General features: G+C 34.5%; 1 protein-coding gene and 1 pseudogene across 1 annotated transcript; one reads left to right on the top strand and one right to left on the bottom strand.

Annotated features, from left to right (window-relative positions):
- Window positions 1-695: 695 nt before the first annotated feature.
- LOC124251285 (olfactory receptor 6C76-like) lies at window positions 696-6489 on the bottom strand. Its single transcript, XM_046683960.1, has 2 exons — window positions 5576-6489; window positions 696-741 (listed from the first exon to the last, which is right to left on the bottom strand). The coding sequence occupies exons 1-2, from the start codon at window positions 6487-6489 to the stop codon at window positions 696-698; spliced, it is 960 nt and encodes a 319-aa protein (XP_046539916.1).
- A 7029-nt stretch (window positions 6490-13518) lies between these two features.
- On the top strand, window positions 13519-14288 carry LOC124251182 (olfactory receptor 6C74-like; annotated as a pseudogene).
- The last annotated feature ends 4235 nt before the right edge of the window (window positions 14289-18523 follow it).

Here is an 18523-nt window from a genome sequence, read left to right as displayed (position 1 = left end):
GAGAGCAGGTTTGTTTGGAGTGATAAGATGATACTTTCAATTTATAAACTTTGATTTTGATATGCAGTCAGATCTCCATGTAAAAATGTAGATGAGATGCTTACATTGGCAGCTCCAGACATGATCTACAGAAGAGATGGCGTGGGGGGCAATCTCCATATCTGAGATCATCATCAAAATAATTATCTCTTAGGTGTTTTTACTTAGTAAGGATGCTGTGTTTTCTTAGACAGTATCCTTATTTGAGGTTATGTGGGAGATTAAGGGCCAAAAAAATGCTTTGGTTTATGCTATCCACTGCTCAAGCCAATTGTTTATGGTGAAAATTGGGAACCCAGATATTTAGGCTTCGGCTGCATGATAGGAGCGAGTTAGATAGGTTTAGAAGGCATTATTTTAGAATGTTCTATTAAACTCTGAGATAAAAATTTAAAAGGGGGGATATATAGAATGAGAGAACAAAATATTGTCAACAATTAATTACAGAAGACAAATATTTAATGGTTAACTTAGAAAAGCCCTAAACAAGAGAAGAGAGAGAAAATGAGTGTAGTTCTTTAAATACAGGAATGAAGAACGTACTAAAAGAGAGCTTATATAATAAAAAAATAAATAGTTTTTGAGCTTCTGAAACTGTCATCCTACAAAAACAGAAACCAGTTTAAGAGGCAAAGTGTTTATTTGGGATCAAAGAATTACAATTCAGGGAGCACAGATTCAGATAGAAACCCAAACAGTGTCCTGTTAGGGAGTAAAAGTCAGATGTTTTAGAGGCAAAGAAGGGAGCTTGTGTTACAAAGATTTTTAATGGAGTTGGAGGCAGAAGCTAGCCTTGCTCAACATTGACCAGCTATTGATTCTATCTTCATAAAGCCCACAATCCTCAGTCTTTGTGATCAGGACGTCCATTCTCCCGCTGACTTCTCGAACAGTTGTTTGTAAAACAGTTGCCATTTTGGCCCACTCCAAAGATTTGGCCCAGTCCAAGGTTCAAGATAGCAAAGGAATTTCTCTGGAAAGGCAGCTCCAACTCCATTTTGGAATGGCTCCACTATAGTCAATTTTGACAAAAACTAACACCTTAAATAATCTAATTTACTCTCATCAAACAAATAAAAACGCAATCAACTAAAAAAATTTCTGAGTTATAGACTATTATCCCAACTTGACGCTTAACAAAACCAATACAATTGAAAGGTTAGATAAACTTGATGCAAGTCACTTAGGGAGAGTTAACTGTCTCATGAACACACATTTAAAATCAGAATTTAAGAGTATTGATCTAGTGAAATGTAGTAAAGAAATACGTTTGGTCTGGAGCATTTACTTGTCACAGATACTTTCAGAGGAAGGAATGATTCATGATGTATCTTTATGTTTAGACAAAAAAACATATTGAAAAGAGAACAATTATGTTGATTATCTATACTATCCTATTGTCTTCAGTTCCTTAATACGTTGATGCTAAGGATGTAGCTCCCTCAGAAGCTACATTCCAGCTACTAGTGACCTTTTTGTGTGTGTGTGTGTGTGTGAGGAAGATTGGCCCTGAGCTAACATCCATTGCCAGTCTTCCTTTTTTTGCTTGAGGAAGATTCTCATTGAGCTAACATTTGCTCCAATCTTCCTCTGTTTTATGTGGGATGCCACCACAGTGTAGCTTGACAAGTAATGCTACATCTGTGCCTGGGATCTGAAACTGTGAACCCTGGGCCACCAAAACAGAGTGTGTGAAGTTAACCGCTAGGCCACCAGGCTGGCCCCCACTACTGACCACTTTTAGTAACTAAATTTATGTTGTGCTTTATATACTGGACTCTTTCATGATCATGGTTGGTAGGAATCCAGATCTGATAAAATATGTCACTTGGATAAGACAAAGGGCTGACCCTTTGCTATCATAAATTTACCAAGAGAGTGCCACCATTTAAAGAGTGTTGATATGCATCCTTAGGGGGCTTTTATTTTGTCAGGGACTTTGCATGTGCAGATATGCGTGCTTTCCATAAAAGCCAATTGACTAAGTTAAATTTACTGACGTAAGTTTGGATGGTATTTTCTTTATTCAAGAACTATTTTCCTCCCATATTTATTTATTTATTTATTTTGTGAGGAAGATTTGCCCTGAGCTAACATCTGTTGCCAATCTTCCTCTTTTCACTTGAAGAAGATTGCTGCTGAGCTAACATCTGTGCCAATCTTCCTGTATTTTATGTGAGATGCCTCCACAGTGTGGCTTGACAAGTGGTTCTAGGCCCATGCCAGGGATCTGAACCTTGGAACCCTGGGCTGCTGAAATGAAGCACACAAACTTAACCCCTATTTCATGAGGCCAGTCCCTCCTCTCATTTTTAAGCAACAGTAGCTGCCAACCTCTAACTCTACCTCTCAGTGAATAATATGACTCAGGCAGATATGTCAACAAAAATGACTGTGATAACAATGAAAATGATAATTGCTAACACTGCTAAGCATTTTTAGAATGACCAGCAAAGTCACAAGACTGTAAATGACAGCTCTAGAGTGCACACTTAGATGACCTAACACAAGGACATTTAAACTAACCAATACACTGTGGCTGAGAATCACGTAACTGACCCTCTTGGATTAAAGAGATGGTCAGTGACTAACACCCAAAGACGAGTCAATCAGTTCTTTTAAACTGACGCTTCTATTGCAGCTGTTGGCTGGGAGTTTCTTCCTTTTGTATCAAGAATTGAAAAGAGTGAATTGGAGGATGTGGAAAGCTATGTTATTTATCATGTGACAAACAGTATCTATTAAAAAAAAAGAAACAAATTTAAACAAATGAAGCAATTATTTAAAAACAACAGAGAGAGAGAGAAGCATACAAGAATGAGATTCATCAACAATAAGTCTTGACACACACGAATCATTTTTGGCTCCTGAGGCATTTCCTGAGAATCTTCTGGAATTTACAAGTCTTCCTAAGATTATTAATCCAATCATTTTTTTTTCTTAATCTGGTTTTATTTTTATGTGTATTTTGCAGCAATATAATCCTACATACAACAATAGGTGAATCTTATCAAAACTAGATTGAGACAACTTATAAAACAGAGAAAACAACACTGTTAGCTAGGATATTGTATGATTACAGAGTTATACACCACAATCTTGGGTAAAGGTCCCCCAGACGGCATCATTAGCAAGCCAAATGATGCTAGATCTCTGTAAAATTGTTTTATACAAACATGATTACTATTGCCTTTTCTTTAAGTAATAACTCTAATTAGAAAAGTTCTACACTCATGAAATTGTTCATAATGGCATAGTTTGTTATTTTATTTAATTATTTTCTGATCAACATAAATAATGCCCCCCGGTCAACATTGTTTGAATCTTAACTGAATGTTTGTTTGTATGTCAGTTATCCCTGTATCTCATAAGCTTCCTCTATGTGTCATTTTAAAGAAAAAAATATTAAAGCAGTGGGTATACATATGTATTACATATAAATAAAGATATACATATAAATGTAAGTACATACATGTGTAGGTACATTTACATGTACATTTACATGATTTAATAGATGAAAAATAACAAAGTACTATTCTGTTTGAATAAATTAGGCAGTGATAAATGTTATCACATTGTGCATGATTTGAAGTACATACAATAACATAGGAAGTTACTTTAGTCATTTCTTTGTATTATAACATAGGAGAATGATACAGATAATTCCACAATGCATGTAACTTCTCATTCATTTGAGTGCCATGGTGTTAAATTCAACTCCATTTGTCAAATTGTGGTTGATTTGCAAATATAAGTTGGTTATGGACATGAGTTTGGTGAAAATCAATGAAATCATTCTGTTAAAGTCAATTGGGTATATAGAATTTACAAGGAAGTTTATTGTATGTTTTATTATTATTTGTAAATTATATTAGGAAAATTTATATGTCTGTGTATTTTTTTTCTAACTGGTTGTTAAGTACTTCCCAGCACACTGTCTCTCTCTGCCCATATGCACTGAAGGGTCTGGACTTTCCTGAGCACCACCTTGCTTGAGTCATATCTGCATCAATAGACGCAAAGCAAGTATTTAGAGCTACATAGAATCCCCAAAGAAACAACTGGAAAAATGAAAAGTATATCAAAGAGAGAAACAAAAACATAATTCTGAAATAGCTGGTAAATTCATATCTATGATGCCTAAGAAGAGAGTCCAGTATATTTCCCAATTCTAGCTGAAGTTACTATCAAATTGAGCAAAACACATTTTACAACCAGATGTAGTAATGTTTTTACTGAGACGCAAAAATGTAAATATCATAAGGATGTTTTAGACATTCATACTTTCAGACAGAAGTTGTTAATTGTCATCTGTTTTTGATTATGTGTAACTCTCTTTTAATAAACACGTGTTAGAAGAACTCATTTTTTAATGAGGAGAAAAGATAGCCCTAGAGAACTCAAATGAATATTAAAGAAAAGTGTTCTGACAGTAAATTAGATGATTTTGTGTGTTCATGCATCCCTTGTGAAAGAAGATAGGAAAGAAGCAAATGGATGAAAAGAAAATGAAATTTCATTCTTCTATGTGTAGAGCTGTAATTTAGAACTTCTTATAGGAAAGATTTTTGTCAAAGTTTGGACGGTGCAAACATGCTTAAATCATACTCTCCAATGCCTGCAAAAGTTCTGGAGGAAATTGATATTTTTTAAAAGAATGAAATCATGCAAATGCTAGAAAACATTTTAGAGTACCACCAGTGTACCAGAAACTTTGAGAACTATCTGAGATAGAAAATCCATAGTTTTAATTGCCAAAAACATCAAAGAGAGGTAAGTGAATCCTAGGACATCATGAGCCAGGTTCTTTCCTTGGGAGCCTCAGATGAGCTCCAGGCTCACCATCAGCAAATTAAAATAAAGGACCATGGAGCAATCATCAGCGTAATTCATTAAAAATGCTTCACGGCGAGTGAATTGGAGGTTTACAGAAATGTCAATGCCATACTTCTAGTAACTTTGGAATTTAACCCAGAAAGCATTAAACAACATATTTTGTAATATTAGAGAGAGGAATTCACAATGAAGATCTAACATCTATGCCTCAAATAGCATAGATCAACATTTATAATATAAAAACCACAGAAGATACAAGGACAAACAGAAGCGCACCAGAATTAGGAGACTTCACCTCCCAGAAGAGCTTATGTTAATACTCTGTGCTAAGCACTGGGGGAAATAATTTTTTAGAGTAGCTTGATGATAACTTTTATTTAGCTTTTGATTCCACTCAAAGCGAAAGTTCTACAATGATTGTGAAAACTAAATTCTGGAATTCTTGTTAGACGTTATTCTCATTTATGTGACATCAAATCACTCATGCTCAGAAAATTTTTAGAACACATAAATATGAAAAGATAGTTGATGCATATGAGGTCAAAATGAATTAAGTGGGCAATAAAACCTGAAGAAAAAATAAGTTGAATGCAGTAGTGAATGGAGAAATATAATGACACTGATATTGTGTTAGACATAAAGTTTCAATTAAAGTTCAGGCCATGAATTTCTTTATGATTACAATTTATTTGAGAAGCACTTTTTGACCAAGTTCTTAAAGGACTGCTTTACCTGCTGGTTCCTTAGGGAGTAAATGAAAGGATTTAGCATTGGGGCAACAGAGGTATTGAGCACGGCTATGCCCTTGGTCAAAGCCATTCCTTCTTTTGCTGAAGTTTTGACATACATGAAAATGCAACTTCCATAAGAAATGGAGACAACAATCATGTGCGAGGAACAAGTGGAAAAGGCCTTTTTCCTTTGCTCAGCAGAGGGGATTCTCAGAACCGTTTTAAGGATGAATACATAGGAAAAGATCACTAACGTTAAGGTTACCATGAGTGTGAATACTGCCAGAAAAAATCCCATGAGCTCTAGGAACGCTGTGTCTGTGCAGGAGATCAGTAGCATAGGAGAAGAGTCACAGGTGAAGTGGTCAATGATGTTGGAGTCACAAAAATCCAGTTGAAGCCCCATGATCACAGGTGGAAAGATAATGAGAAATCCTGCCAGCCAAGAACTAATTACAAGCTGGTTGCAGACTCTGCTGTTCATTATTGTTGTGTAGTGCAATGGCTTACAGATGGCCACGTACCGATCATAGGACATAGTAGTCAAAAGGAAAAATTCTGTTGAACCAAGAAATATGAAGAAAAACACCTGGGCCATGCAAGAGCTATAGGAAATGGTCATATCGCCTGTTACAATGCTGACCAGGAATCTAGGAATACTAACTGTTGTGAATGAGATTTCTAGGAAAGAGAAATTCCTAAGGAAAACATACATAGGAGTTTTGAGGTTTGGATCTATCAGAGTAAGGGTGATAATTGTCAGGTTTCCAGTTACACTCAGTATATAGGTGAAAAATAGAAGTATAAAAATCAAAACATTTAGCTCTGGGTCTTCTGTTAATCCCAGAAGAATGAATTCTGTCACAGATGTTCGATTTTTCATTTCTTATTGCTGACTTAATCAAGGTCCGTAAATGCAAATAAAAAACAATGATTTAGGGAGTATGGGATTACTTTTTTCATCACTTATGCTGGATTAAGCAATACATAATGAAATGGACCAATAAATTAGCCAGCAAGTTACTGAATTCTGGACATATATGTGAGCCAGGACTTACATCTTATACCTAGTATCTGCCTTTTAGATCACTAGCCATTTAACATTGAGAGTCACTTGATAGGTCTAATAAACTCATCTGCATAATAAAAATATACTTATCAAATGTGCTCTACTTTCTTTTAAAAATTTGATCATATTTGTGTGAAAATTAAGTAGAATACTTTAGAATGTAAAATATTATTTTATTTTTGTTAAAATATTCTGCCAATGACCACGTGTTATAATGATTTTCTGAAAATGAAACATTTTGAAGTTCCTTTTTTTAGAGAGCTATTTTCACAGTTTTCTTCGAGTTATCTAGTGTCATTCCTACCTATGTGGAGAATTAATAATGTAACAAAAGAATCGGGGCCATCAAAACTAATATTTATATCCTCCTAAACAAACAAACTCAGAATTTAAAATTTTTCCTTTCTGAATTAAATAATAATCTATTACTGTTTGGAAGAGATTCTAACAGGCAAAGTTAAGTGATCTAAGTTATAAACTGATTAGAAAACAGAAAAAATAAATGAGGTGATAAGTGAAAAGTATACTTATAATGATACAATCCCATGTGGTAGCAACTTGCCTGCTGAAGCCCAGAAGCTCTGCTGCCTTATTTTAACTGAGAGTCCGTGCCTCATGCTTCACATTTGGAGCATTTCATGGACTTTACAACTTGTTTCTGCCTTTGATTTTCTTACGCAATAACATACTTACATCATGTGTAGGTGGAATTTGGAAGGATCATTCTGATTGCATAGAGTGAGGTGGAACATATTGAAGAATAAGTCCAGTAGGAAATTCATTCCTGAAGTCAAGAAGGCCCTGATAGAAAGGTGACGTAGTCCCATGTGCTGACGGAAGGTGCTACATCCAGACTGTAAGCAGAGTATTCAAGAGGTCCTGCAACTTGTGATCCATGAGAGTTGGTGACACAGTGGCAAAACTTCTGTGGGCAGTCCCAAGTAGTCAACTCACATTAAGTTGGAATTCTGAGACTCAAGTAGTGTTGCAAAACTTTTCAATGAGCAGCTGTGTCACTGGTACTAACTTGCTATTTAAGAGTAAAGCTAGAAGGAAAGGACTCAAACCGTGAGTGTGAATCAAGAAATAACAGCTATGGAAAAGAGGCGTGCTGCATGACATATGAGTAAAAATTTGTGAGAAAGAAAACCCCTGAAATGTGAAGAACTATCCCAAGTTGCACAATCCAAGGCCAGGCATTTAGTATCTTTTGTTTTCCAAAATTTCCATAAAAACAACTTTCTAGCCTTAGCTGCTAGGAGAACCCAGTAATAGAAATCTTGGCTCTCAGTAACTTTGGGGAAAGAAAGATGGTTTATATATATATATTTTTAACTCTCTTTACCTTCTAGCAGGAGACTTGGTTTTCTAACTACTGTTTCCAAATCAGACTGATTTTATCTGCTTTTTCCTCAAAATAGTCACAGGGGATTCTTGTAGGAAAACAGAATTAAAATGTCTCTGGAGAAATATGGTATGATAAATGCACTCTAAATTTAGTTAAATCATTTTACTTAGTATCCTTGGGAATGATTTTTTGTACATACATTGAATGTTAGAGAGGTGTATGATGCTAGGAACAACAGTAAGGAAATAGCAGTCTTTGAATTATTTTTGATTTCATATTGTCAGTATTATTTTATTTTTACCTGAAATAAATGTCTGCCAAGGGAATACAATCCAATTACATGCAAACATGTGAAGAAGCAGAAAATAGGAAGAGGAAAGGGCCACAAGGATATAAAATGTGCTATTCTAATGTTTATTTGTTAATAAAAAATATATTGAATGTCTATTTTAGGTAAGGTATAGTTAGTAGACAGACACATCATCAAGATACAATAAAAATTGAGAGACTGATATATGAACATAAAAGTCATTAGATTGGTTATCTGAAAAACCTCCTTAAGTATTGTTTTTTCCATATTAGAAAGTGAAGGAAGCAAAGTTTGTGCACTGTTTTGTTATATTTGCCTAATTTTTGTTTGGGATCTAGTATACTGTTTTCAGACATTGAATTATTTGATTCTCATTTTTTGTCTTCTCCTTTCAGTATTTTTTCTATGGATGCCAAATTTAAATTCTTTTTGTCCTTAGAATTGTATATTTGCGTTATTTTCGTGGACTTGCTGAAACAAGTGAATCGATGGGAGTGAAGGAGAAGTACGGCGGCTGAGGCTGATTGTCTTATCTCAAGAAACTTTAAATAAAGGTCAGTATTTTTAACCAAAAATGGTACATTTTCCCTCTTTTTCTAATATTTTATAAATATTATATTTAGCATAATTTGGTGTTTCAGCCATTTAAAATTTATTTTCACCACCAAATTTCCAAGAAAAAAATCTCCTTTCCAAGATATGGGAAGCAGACTGTAAAGCGATCTTCATGACTCCTGAGTCCTGCTGTCTGTGCCCTTCTCCGTCTCTACTCCCCGAGTGCAGGCAGAGCCTGGGACTTGCTTCTAAGCAACACAATAAGGCAAAGATGACCTGAGGCCACTCTTGTGATTAAGTTTTATAAAACTCTTGCTGGCAAACTTCCTGTAGAGTATCTGTCTCCATTGCTGGCTTTGAATGCGTAAGCTTCTGTGAATTCCACAGCCATAAAAATGTGATTTTTCCAACAAGCTGAGTAGTCTTGGAAATGGATCCATCCCCAGTCAAGCCTCCAGATGATGATCCAGCTCTCATGATACCTTGATTGTAGCTTTGCAGAACACCCTGCTAGACAGCACCCAGGTTTCTCACTTATAGCAATTATGAGATAATATATGAATGCTGTTTTAAGGTGCTAAATTTGAGGTAATTTGTTGTGCAGCATAGAAAACTGGTACACAAGGTCCTCTTTCTTCCTTATAAGTGACACCTTTTTAAGAAAGCCAGTTCAGATTTTATAAGCTTTCCAATCTTTTTCCTTTGGACTCTCTAATAATTGGAATCTGATGCACTAAATTCATTATTTTTCTATATGATGAGAGATGTTTCTTCTGAGGTGAGCCCTCATTGATCTTATCAGTTTATTTTTATTTAATTACGCTTCTGTGATTATATACTTTCTAAAAAGTCAGTTATGCTATTGATGGGGCTGAGAGCAGGCCGCTTCAAGTTGTGCCACTCTGGTATACGGACTATTTCGAGCTGAAGACAATGAAGCCTAAAAAGACCCAGAAAGAGCATCTGACCTTCCCCCAAGCTGCCTAAAGAAATTTAAAATAAAGGTTGTCTCCAGGACAGGCCATCACCATAGATAACTATCTAGGACACTTGGGGGGACCCTTGCGAAGTCCACTCTTATCAAAGTCCTGCTTAGCAAACTTCCGCATTCCATCTCTATGTAGATTGTCTTCCTCCCCTTTGAAGTCCCAGATCACTATGTCCTCCTTGTCTGTAGCTGAGGGTACTTAAACTGGTGGACTCAGCCAGATGGCTGAGTTACTCAGTTTACCCTGGGTTTCTCCCATGTATACATGCTATTAAATTTTGTTTGATTTTCTCTTGCTAACCTGCCTCTTTGATTATTTGACCAGCCATAAGAACCTTAAGGAAAAGCGGTGGGGGGAATTCTCCCACTTCCCCGACACTATTATTTTCATGGCCTCCATATTAATGTATAATAAATATGCTAACACTTATTAGTATAATAAAGGTTATTATAAGAGACTAAGTAGTTGTGTGGGGCAGATAGGAAATGAATATGTTTGACCTAAAAAATTACACACATGTATAATTGGTGAATATTCAGTTATAGAGGTTAACACCCTATGTATTCTGTAGAGGTTATAGACAATGTTATCATTAGATAGATTGCAACAGTCTTCTATCGATTCTTCGTTTGGAATGAAGAGTGAGAGAGCTCTAGTTTTCTTCTTCCTTCGGACCATTCTCAGCTCAGACACTTCAAAAAGCCTGAAGTTCTTTATACGCCCTTTTAATCTCCAGTATAGAAATTAGACTCCATTTTAACATCAACATTTCAGGTTTCCTATAGATGCCATAACTAGACTCTTAATTAACTTTGTTACTTTGTTTTGGAGTTAATGATGAAAACAGACAATTAATATCTTCTCCACATGGATCCCCAGGGCCCTATATGAGTTATGAGTAAATATGCTGTTTCTTATTAGAGAGCAAAAATAAATCTATGGCTATGTAGAGGCAAAACCATTAAGAAAGATTGAGAGTCTCTAGTGAGTGACCAGAATTCTTTTTACACACACACAAAAAAACCCTACTCTTTTGATTCTAGATTAATAACTTAAATATTCAGATTTTAAGTTAGGCTGAATCCAGATGTTACTTGTTTTATATTTGTAGAGATTTCAGAAAAATGTGTTTGAAAATGCCATATGTGTGATGAATGGAGGGACAGAGAGAGAAAAGGAGAAGGCCCACACATGTTTAAGTTTCTTATTAAGCAACTCTGGATTTTAATGTGAATAAGGTCTTTCTCAAGAGTGAGAAAGCAAAGAAAAATATGGGTTAGAAAGAAATACATATTTTATTGGAAAAATAATTCATATTACATTTTTAGTTAATGGTGCAAAAGAAAAATTTCAGAATGCATTAATGAATAAAACCCCTGTAGAATTCATGGACCTTGAGTATTTTCAGCATTTTGTTGATTTATGTACAAAATATTTGCTATATAATCCATTTTATTCTGAATGTGTGACCACAGACTAAACCAACTTAATTCAGATTTAGAATAAATATTTATGAAACTCAGGATTCAAGATTCAATGTATGTATTTGAAAAAGTGATTGAATTTCTCTATTAGAATAACATCATGAATAACAATTCTCAATAGTTTTTATTGAGAATTTGGCTGGTACGTATTTCTTTACATTTAGTAAAGAGTTGGGTACTTTAATTGTACTGAATGTAAAATATTTCTTACATTGATAAAGCTATTTGATAAATAAATGAGAAAAAATAGGATATATTGGAGTATATGAGGAAGCCATTTGGTGTAAAACTAATTTATCAGAACTTGTTCTTCCAAAAGGCCCTGACGTGGCCATTGAGCATGCATTGTATATCTGCTGTAAGTATTTACTATGCCCCTGTCGGGGAGGTGGGAGAATTCCCCTCACCGCTTTTCCTTAAGGATCTTATGGCTGGTCAAATAATCAAAGAGGCAGGTTAGCAAGAGAAAATCAAACAAAATTTAATAGCATGTATACACGGGAGAAACCCAGGGTAAACTGAGTAACTCTGCCATCTGGCTGCGTCCACCTGTTTAAGTATCCTCAGCTACAGACAAGGAGGACATAGTGATCTGGGACTTCAAAGGGGAGGAAGACAATCTACATAGAGATGGAATGCAAATGTTTGTTAAACAGGTTTTGCTAGGCCCCAAAAAATGGGTTTGTTGGTGGTTTCTTGGTGTCCTTGTATCGCACCTATTTTCCATCATACTACAACCATCACCCGATAGGAATATGACCTCCTTCCTGGAACAGGCCTTCGACTTTAAAGTCCTTTAGGCAGTTTGAGGGAGGAGGGTCAGACGCTCTTCCTGAGTCTTTTGAGGCTTCATTGTCTTCAGCTTGAAATAGTCTGCATACCAGAGTGGCACATCTTGGGGCAGCCCGCCCTCAGCCCCATCACCCCAAAGTCAAGAACAATGCCCTTAAAGATAAGGATGTAACTTCCTCCACAGGGGAAGGATAAACATCCCTCCCTAAACTAAAGATTGATTGCTGACCTGCCACTTTCACCCTGTGACCACCCACCTTACAACCACCAACCTGCTATGCTCACCGAATTGCTGTGCCCAGCAGAGCTTCGTATGTGATACACGCTCGTTGATGCTATATAACCACTCTGTACACCCTCCCTCCTTTGGACTGTTCCCTTCCTTTGTGAAAGGACTCTCCCAGGCTATATGATCCTCAGGGCTGGCTCATAGTAAACTCACTTCAATTTTGATTTATAGATTGTTTATGGATTATTTACTTCCACATAATCATGAAGTTGAAACTGACTGAACAATTAGGTAAATCAATTCCAAATTCCACTTAAAAACTCCAACTTCATATTTATATACTAGTTTTAAGATTTACATTATACTAAAATTCATTAAAATTTCTTTCCATCGAAAGTAGTTTTAATAGGCAATACCAGGAAACTCAAGACCAATCAGAAATATATGATCAGAAAATAACCATTTAAAAAAGATTAGTTACAAGAGTTGGGTCCTAATTAGCTGTTAAAAATGTAGAAGAATACAAAAAAGATTTATCTTGCTGAAAGAAACTGAGCAGAAGATTATTTTAACAATGGAGAAAGTAACCAAGACAAGCTAAAAAACGTTTTCTTGTGGATTCAGTGAGATTTCTGAAAGACTCAGTAAGATTACTTCTCAGTATTTTAGACAAAACTTTAAGCTAGAGAAAGTTGCAGATACTTAGAAGGTAATATAGCCATTTTTTTACAATGTAATGAAGATCTGAAAGACAACTAGGAAAATGAGTATCCAGAAAAAGAGATGAAATAAGCGGGATTAAGCCTGTGGTTCTGACTGCTAGATAAAATGGTTGAAATCATAGGAGTAGAAAAGTATAAGTATTTGAACTGAGTTACTTGGTTCCTCATATCACTTTTAAATCTATTTTCAGCAAAGCATTTTTAAACATGGGATTAATTTTTTTTCCAGATCAAATGGTATTAGAAGGAATTTCACCATGAGAAAGCATATAATGGTGATGACATTCATTCTCCTAGGACTGACAGATGAGCCAAACTGGAAAACTGTAATTTTCATTTTTCTATTTCTAATGTATTCATTGAGTGTTATGGGAAATCTGATTAAATCTGCTGGATTCCCACCTCAACACATCCATGTGTTTCTTCCTTTGGAATTTTTCCTTTTTAGAAGTGTCCTTGACATCTGTCTGCTTCCCTAGGTTCCTGGTCAGCATAGTGACTATGGATAAAACAATTTCCTATGATGCTTGTCTGACACAGTTGTTTTTTATCATCTTCTTGGGTGTATCAGAGTTTTTCCTGTTGGCTGCCATGTCCTATGACCGCTATGTGGCCATCTGCAAACCCCTTCATTATGCAACCATTATGAGCAACAGAGTCTGCACCCAACTAGTTTTCATTCTTGGTTAGCTGGGTTATTAACAGTCTCTCCTGGACTTATCATGGGCCTGGGGTTGGAATTCTGTGATGCCAATACTATTGACCACTTTGCCTGTGACTATTCCCCTCTCCTCAAACTCTCCTGCACAGACACCCAAGTCATAGAACTGTTAAGTTTTATTTTAGCCACTGTCACACTCCTGATTACATTGGCACTGGTATTGCTTTCCTATGCAAATATCATGGGAAGGATTCTGAAGATCCCTTCTGCCCAGCAGAAGAAGAAGGCTTTTTCTACCAGTTCCTCCCACATGATTGTTGTCTCTATCTCCTATGGTAATTGTATTTTTATGTATATGAAACCTTCCGCAGAGGAAAGGGTAGCTTCAAGCAAGGGGATCACAGTACTCACTACCTCAGTTGCACTCGTATTAAATCCTTTTATACATACTCAAAGACATGAACAAATGAAACAAGCCTTGAAGTATACAGTTAAAAAAGGCATCTTTACTACTTTAAAATAATAGCTTTGGTTTTTATAAAAGAATACCGTTAAAGCTTATTGAAAATTGCAGCCTACATCAGCTACCTTTTAAATATATTTCTTTCTTTATTTTTATATTATGATAGTGATTGAAGTTACCCACAAATAGCTATTTAATCTACTGCTAAATTTTTATCCTTTTAATCATACAATCCTTATCCACGATGTTCTCTTACACATTGCTAGATGCACTTTCTTCTTTAATTTATTGCTCTGATTTGTTCATCTTCAAAATATTCCACTATGAATTCACTTTGGAAAGCTAATACCTCTATGTTTTCCTAATATGTATGTGCCCAGAATAAAGATCACTTGTGAAATCTATAATTATCGATTTGATTTTATAACTCTCTAGGAAATATTTTACTAAATATGTGATGTTTTCAGAAACATAATAGTGAACCTAAATAGAAGAATTCATGTTCAGATTTAATGATGATACCTAAAAAGTATCTCCAAATCACTGTTCCATGGTCTATCAAAGAAGGCTTTTTCAGTTAGGAAAGGGGGCTTTTTATTGGAAGTTAAAGAGACTAGGTAGATTATCCTACTGTCAAACAGCAAGCCAATGTTAGGTTTAAAATTTGTCTTTAGGTTTTACAATCCAAATCCTATGCAAGTAACAAGTGGGAAATGTAATGGCATTGATTAACTTGGAAAATCTTGAGGATAAATAACAGGTGTCTTAAAATATTTGGAAATCCATCCTAGGAGGCAGAGAAGATTGGTTCTGTAAAACTCTAGGGACCCAGCTAAATCCTATGTTTGAGATTTTCAAAACATATATTTTAACTGATACAGAACTGTTTTACATCTTACAATGTGTCATATTTCCTCTCACTAGTGTGTCTTTACACATACTCTTTCCTCCCTCTGGAATTCTTTTCTTTATATTCCAAACGCCATGCTCAGAATAATTATTAATGTTTTTCTAGTCTTTCTTGAGAGACCACTCTCTATTAAGCTGCCACTTTTTATTCAGTACGTGTGAGTTCATGAGTCTCTACATGGTCATCATAAGGCATATATATATTCAATTAAACAATGTGATAAAGAAATCATGGCATTTTATTGTTTTAAATGTAGTTTCTTAAATAACAACTTCATCATTCTCACTTTATCTTAATTTTTCTTTATAAAAAATACAACTATCTGGATACACATACAAATATACATACACATATAAGGACACATTCAAATATCAATCATTTAACAGCTAATAATCTTTTTTACACGTGGAATGTAAGCGTAGTGAAAACAGGAGCTGTAATTAGTTCAGCATGCTGTTCTCAAAGCCTAGAGCACTATTCGGTGCAGTGTCGCTCACTTATGTTTGTTATACAAATAAATGCCAACTCAAGAGTTTTGCTATCTCCAATTTTAAAAGATTTATTTAATCATCCCTCATTAATATACTTAGAAATTTTATTAAATATTTTTATGTTTTTGGTCGTTGTAAATGATAAGGCATGCTCCCTATTTACAAGGCAACACTTTTTATATTTTAATTGTTACTGATATTTCATTTTAATTATCTTTTCAACTCAATCTGATATTTATCTTTAATTTTTTGTTTAATAACTATTACACATTATTCACCATAGTTTAACATATTTCTATGTATATCTTTGTCTATCAATTTTTCAAGCTATATTTGTAATTATATTTTGCTTATACAATCCATTCTCTCAGGTAGTAATCTGTCCTTTCTCTTCCCTTCTGTTATTTATTTTCTCTCCTGCAGTAATACTAAGGTTCCACATTTTGGACTTTCCATTATTTGTTTTCCACATCTATTAAATTCTTTTTTGTCATTTACAAAAAGCTTCTGAATTTTGAGAGAGCTTCTTTATATTTCTTCTATTAATCACAACTTTGAATTAATGCAAATCAGATTTTTGGATTTTTATACATTTAACTTGTAATTCCATTTTAGTTTATATCTTTGTAGAACTTATATTATCAATCTTTCTTTTAAGCCTTTTGTATGCTGCTCTTTCCTTTTTCTTTGTGTTATTATTACGATAATTAGATTTTCTTTTTGCATGGCTTTATATTTATCTTTTAATTTAACTGTATGCTTTTTTAAGGTATTGAACTTGTCCAGCAATCTTTTAAACTTTCTTCTGGATTTGTGAGTTTTCAGAAATATCTTTTAATTTTTTCTTGTTTCCCTTTTTTATTTTTTCTTTTTTAATTTCTTTTCTCTTATTCCCCTTTATTTTCTCTTCCATTTCTTTCTTTTTTCATGCCTATTTTTTTATTGTGTTGGGTAGCAGTTATTTTTCATATATTTTATTTTTCTTATTTTTTCACAGATCTTCCATTAAAGTTTTGCTTTATATTTTTTATTCTTTTCCTCTTTTGTTACAATCAAGTCTTTAAAGTTATCCACTTGTAAGGCAGTCTGTTGCATACAGCTCCCATTACTACTTTTTTGTCTTATTTCACTGTCTCCTCTGCCTGTTTCTTTGATCATCTGAAATAAAGGCATCAAAAAAAGGGTTTATCCAAATGACATATGCCCAACATTTTTTGCAGAAGAGCTTATATATTTGTGTTATTATTTATCAAAATCCAATAAATCTCCACCAATACTCACCACACAACATGTGGAACTTTCACACTTTCGTTAAGAGTGCGACCATATCTATCTACTGGAGATACATGTACTAAAGCATCACTTTGACTATTTCACCCTTCAGAACTTATTGGGGTAGAAAAATGGCTGTGAATTTTCTCACGTACAATAGATAAAATAAAATAAACCTATCCTTTGAATCTGCAGACAAATCGGGAAGTTTTGAAGTCTCTTTCTTCCATTTTCAGTTGGACTCAATTCCTTGAAGTGATTCCTTTGCAGGTTTGTCCTGAGGATTGTTATTTTTATTTTCTTCTTCCTTTTTTATATTTCACCCAATATTGGTCCCATTAATGATCAAAGAAACAGGCAGAGGGGACAGTGAAATAAGACAAAAAAGTAGTAAGGGACTGTAAAGTCCTTTGACTTCCAGTTTCTTACCCAATTTAAAAACAATTTCTTACTAGCACTCAATGAAAACACAAATCCTTGATACTTGATTAGATGTAAAAAAAACATGTAGTACAAAATGAGACTATATTTGCTAGGCAGAATCATAGGGGGTGTCTATGAAATTATCAATCCTAGTTTAATTTGTAATGAAAACAAAACCAATCAGTTCCAAGTCTACACTCGCCCTAAAGTAACCTCCACTAGCACACTATTATCCGGGGAAAGTCATTTAACTCTGTGTCAGCATAAAGTTGAATGATGTATTTATTCATTTAAATCTTATATTAGACACTATGAATCAGTGTTTTAGGATCTGAAAATATAATGTAAAAATACATACAAAAACCACTGTATAAAGTATAAAAGAAAAAGTAAAACATAACAGATCATGTCCTTACTATTTGCTTACAGCCAAACACTTGATCATATGATTGAAATGCTGCCTCGTCATTTTTAGCATTATAATTATTTTAGTTAAGATTCAAATTACAGAGTAAAAGATACGTCCTTTTTAAGGACACAGTTTAATGAATTTTGTCAAATTTATGTACCTGGGTAACCACAAGATGGGGTAGTCTGGTAATTAATGGTGCAGAATCATAGATAAATACATCATGTTGTAAAATGATGAGATTGGACCACGGTGCAAGACAATAAACAATCCACAATTGTATTTCACCACAAATTACTGTCAGGAAGAGACGATTGTCTTCAGACTGTTATTTGTCATTATTTCTGTGATTTCTTGGGAAGAAGCTTGATTCAACAGTAAAATCACATGTATTTTACTCTAATAACTTTAAATAAATATGGGGATTTTATTCTCAGGGAAAGAAAACAGTAGGGAATGCACACTAGGCTTACTCGGAAACATTTTTAATTAGGTGGCCTTGGGAGACATTACTTGAGATGCTAAGAACAATTTAAAAAAATTGAAGGACTCTATTTTAGTTCATAAATGTAGAAAGATGGAAAAAAATTCCTATTCTTATAAAAAGATTTTAAACTGATAAACTGCAAATTAATGACTTTTCCTAAACCATCAACAGTGCTGTAGGGATCCCTTTTCTCAACATTTCACAAACACTTGTCTTTTTCTTTTTGATAGTGGCCATCCTGACATGTGTGAGGTGATACCTCATTGTGGTTTGGATTTACGTTTCCTGACGATTAGATTAGTG

This window comes from Equus quagga, chromosome 1 (assembly GCF_021613505.1).
Source record: "Equus quagga isolate Etosha38 chromosome 1, UCLA_HA_Equagga_1.0, whole genome shotgun sequence".
Lineage (NCBI taxonomy): Eukaryota > Metazoa > Chordata > Mammalia > Perissodactyla > Equidae > Equus > Equus quagga.
This window is presented reverse-complemented; position numbering and strand designations above follow the sequence as displayed.